This window comes from Electrona antarctica, assembly GCF_951216825.1.
Source record: "Electrona antarctica genome assembly, chromosome: 8".
NCBI lineage: Eukaryota > Metazoa > Chordata > Actinopteri > Myctophiformes > Myctophidae > Electrona > Electrona antarctica.
In genome coordinates, this window is record NC_136789.1 from 38,231,058 (window position 1) to 38,233,557 (window position 2,500).

Consider the following 2,500-nt stretch of genomic DNA (forward strand, 5'->3'; position numbering starts at 1 on the left):
AGAGGAGAGGAGAGGAGAGGATACATGGAGTTAGATAGGGTTAGAGAGAGGAGAGGAGAGGATAGGATACATGGAGTTAGATAGGGTTAGAGAGAGGGGAGGAGAGGAGAGGATACATGGAGTTAGATAGGGTTAGAGAGAGGGGAGGAGAGGAGAGGAGAGGATACATGGAGTTAGATAGGGTTAGAGAGAGGAGAGGAGAGGATACATGGAGTTAGATAGGGTTAGAGAGAGGGGAGGAGAGGAGAGGAGAGGATACATGGAGTTAGATAGGGTTAGAGAGAGGGGAGGAGAGGAGAGGAGAGGATACATGGAGTTAGATAGGGTTAGAGAGAGGAGAGGAGAGGAGAGGATACATGGAGTTAGATAGGGTTAGAGAGAGGAGAGGAGAGGAGAGGAGAGGATACATGGAGTTAGATAGGGATAGAGAGAGGAGAGGAGAGGAGAGGATACATGGAGTTAGATAGGGTTAGAGAGAGGGGAGGAGAGGAGAGGAGAGGATACATGGAGTTAGATAGGGTTAGAGAGAGGAGAGGAGAGGAGAGGATACATGGAGTTAGATAGGGTTAGAGAGAGGGGAGGAGAGGAGAGGAGAGGATACATGGAGTTAGATAGGGTTAGAGAGAGGAGAGGAGAGGAGAGGAGAGGATACATGGAGTTAGATAGGGTTAGAGAGAGGAGAGGAGAGGATACATGGAGTTAGATAGGGTTAGAGAGAGGAGAGGAGAGGAGAGGAGAGGATACATGGAGTTAGATAGGGTTAGAGAGAGGAGAGGAGAGGAGAGGATACATGGAGTTAGATAGGGTTAGAGAGAGGGGAGGAGAGGAGAGGAGAGGATACATGGAGTTAGATAGGGATAGAGAGAGGAGAGGAGAGGAGAGGATACATGGAGTTAGATAGGGTTAGAGAGAGGGGAGGAGAGGAGAGGAGAGGATACATGGAGTTAGATAGGGTTAGAGAGAGGGGAGGAGAGGAGAGGATACATGGAGTTAGATAGGGTTAGAGAGAGGGGAGGAGAGGAGAGGAGAGGATACATGGAGTTAGATAGGGTTAGAGAGAGGAGAGGAGAGGAGAGGAGAGGATACATGGAGTTAGATAGGGTTAGAGAGAGGAGAGGAGAGGAGAGGAGAGGATACATGGAGTTAGATAGGGTTAGAGAGAGGGGAGGAGAGGAGAGGATACATAGGGTTTAATACAGCTGGATGGGGGGGAGAGTAGGAGAGGATGTCCTTCCCTGCTTTTTGAGGCCCTCCAACGTCTCTCTCTCTCTCTCTCTCTCTCTGTAATGTAAAGTGGATGTCTCTCACCCTCCTCCTCCCTCTCTCTCTCTCTGTAATGTAAAGTGGATGTCTCTCACCCTCCTCCTCAGTAGACTACACCTCTCTCTCTCTCTCTGTAATGTAAAGTGGATGTCTCTCACCCTCCTCCTCAGTAGAGTACACCTCTCTCTCTCTCTCTCTCTCTCTCTGTAATGTAAAGTGGATGTCTCTCACCCTCCTCCTCAGTAGAGTACACCTCTCTCTCTCTCTCTCTCTCTCTCTCTCTCTCTCTGTAATGTAAAGTGGATGTCTCTCACCCTCCTCCTCAGTAGAGTACACCTCTCTCTCTCTCTCTCTCTCTCTCTCTGCAATGTAAAGTGGATGTCTCTCACCCTCCTCCTCCCTCTCTCTCTCTCTGTAATGTAAAGTGGATGTCTCTCACCCTCCTCCTCAGTAGAGTACACCTCTCTCTCTCTCTCTGCAATGTAAAGTGAATGTCTCTCACCCTCCTCCTCAGTAGAGTACACCTCTCTCCACAGCAGTCTGTGTTTCAGGTCATCTTTAGGAGCGTAGAGGTACGTGTTGAGACCCCAGGCCTGCATCCTGGGCGAGAGACATTCACAATACATTACATTATTAGAGAGAGAGAGAGACCCCAGGCCTGCATCCTGGTAGAGAGACATTCACAATACATTACATTATTAGAGAGAGAGAGAGAGAGAGAGAGAGAGAGAGAGAGAGAGAGAGAGAGAGAGAGAGAGAGAGAGAGAGAGAGAGAGAGAGAGAGAGAGAGAGACATTCACAATACATTACATTATTAGAGTTAAGTTAGGAGCTGTCCATGGTGCTGAAGTTATAGGGAGACAGACATGATGGAGAGAGACAGACAGGATGGAGAGAGACAGACAGGATGGAGAGAGACAGACAGGATGGAGAGACAGACAGGATGGAGAGACAGACAGGATGGAGAGACACAGACAGGATGGAGAGAGACAGACAGGATGGAGAGACAGACAGGATGGAGAGACAGACAGGATGGACAGAGACAGACAGGATGGAGAGACAGACAGGATGGAGAGACAGACAGGATGGAGAGACAGACAGGATGGAGAGACAGACATGATGGAGAGAGACAGACATGATGGAGAGACAGACAGGATGAAGAGACAGACAGGATGGAGAGAGACAGACAGGATGGAGAGAGACAGACAGGATGGAGAGACAGACAGGATGGAGAGAC

General features: G+C 49.2%; 1 protein-coding gene across 1 annotated transcript in view; it reads right to left on the minus strand.

Annotated features, from left to right (window-relative positions):
- Positions 1–2,500, minus strand: part of LOC306928758 (protein O-GlcNAcase) — a 70,319-nt gene that overhangs the window by 50,083 nt on the left and 17,736 nt on the right. Inside the window, exon 3 of the mRNA XM_079509030.1 lies at positions 1,766–1,863. Within this exon, the coding sequence (XP_079365156.1) occupies positions 1,766–1,863 (98 nt within the window). The remainder of the gene's footprint in view (positions 1–1,765; positions 1,864–2,500) is intronic.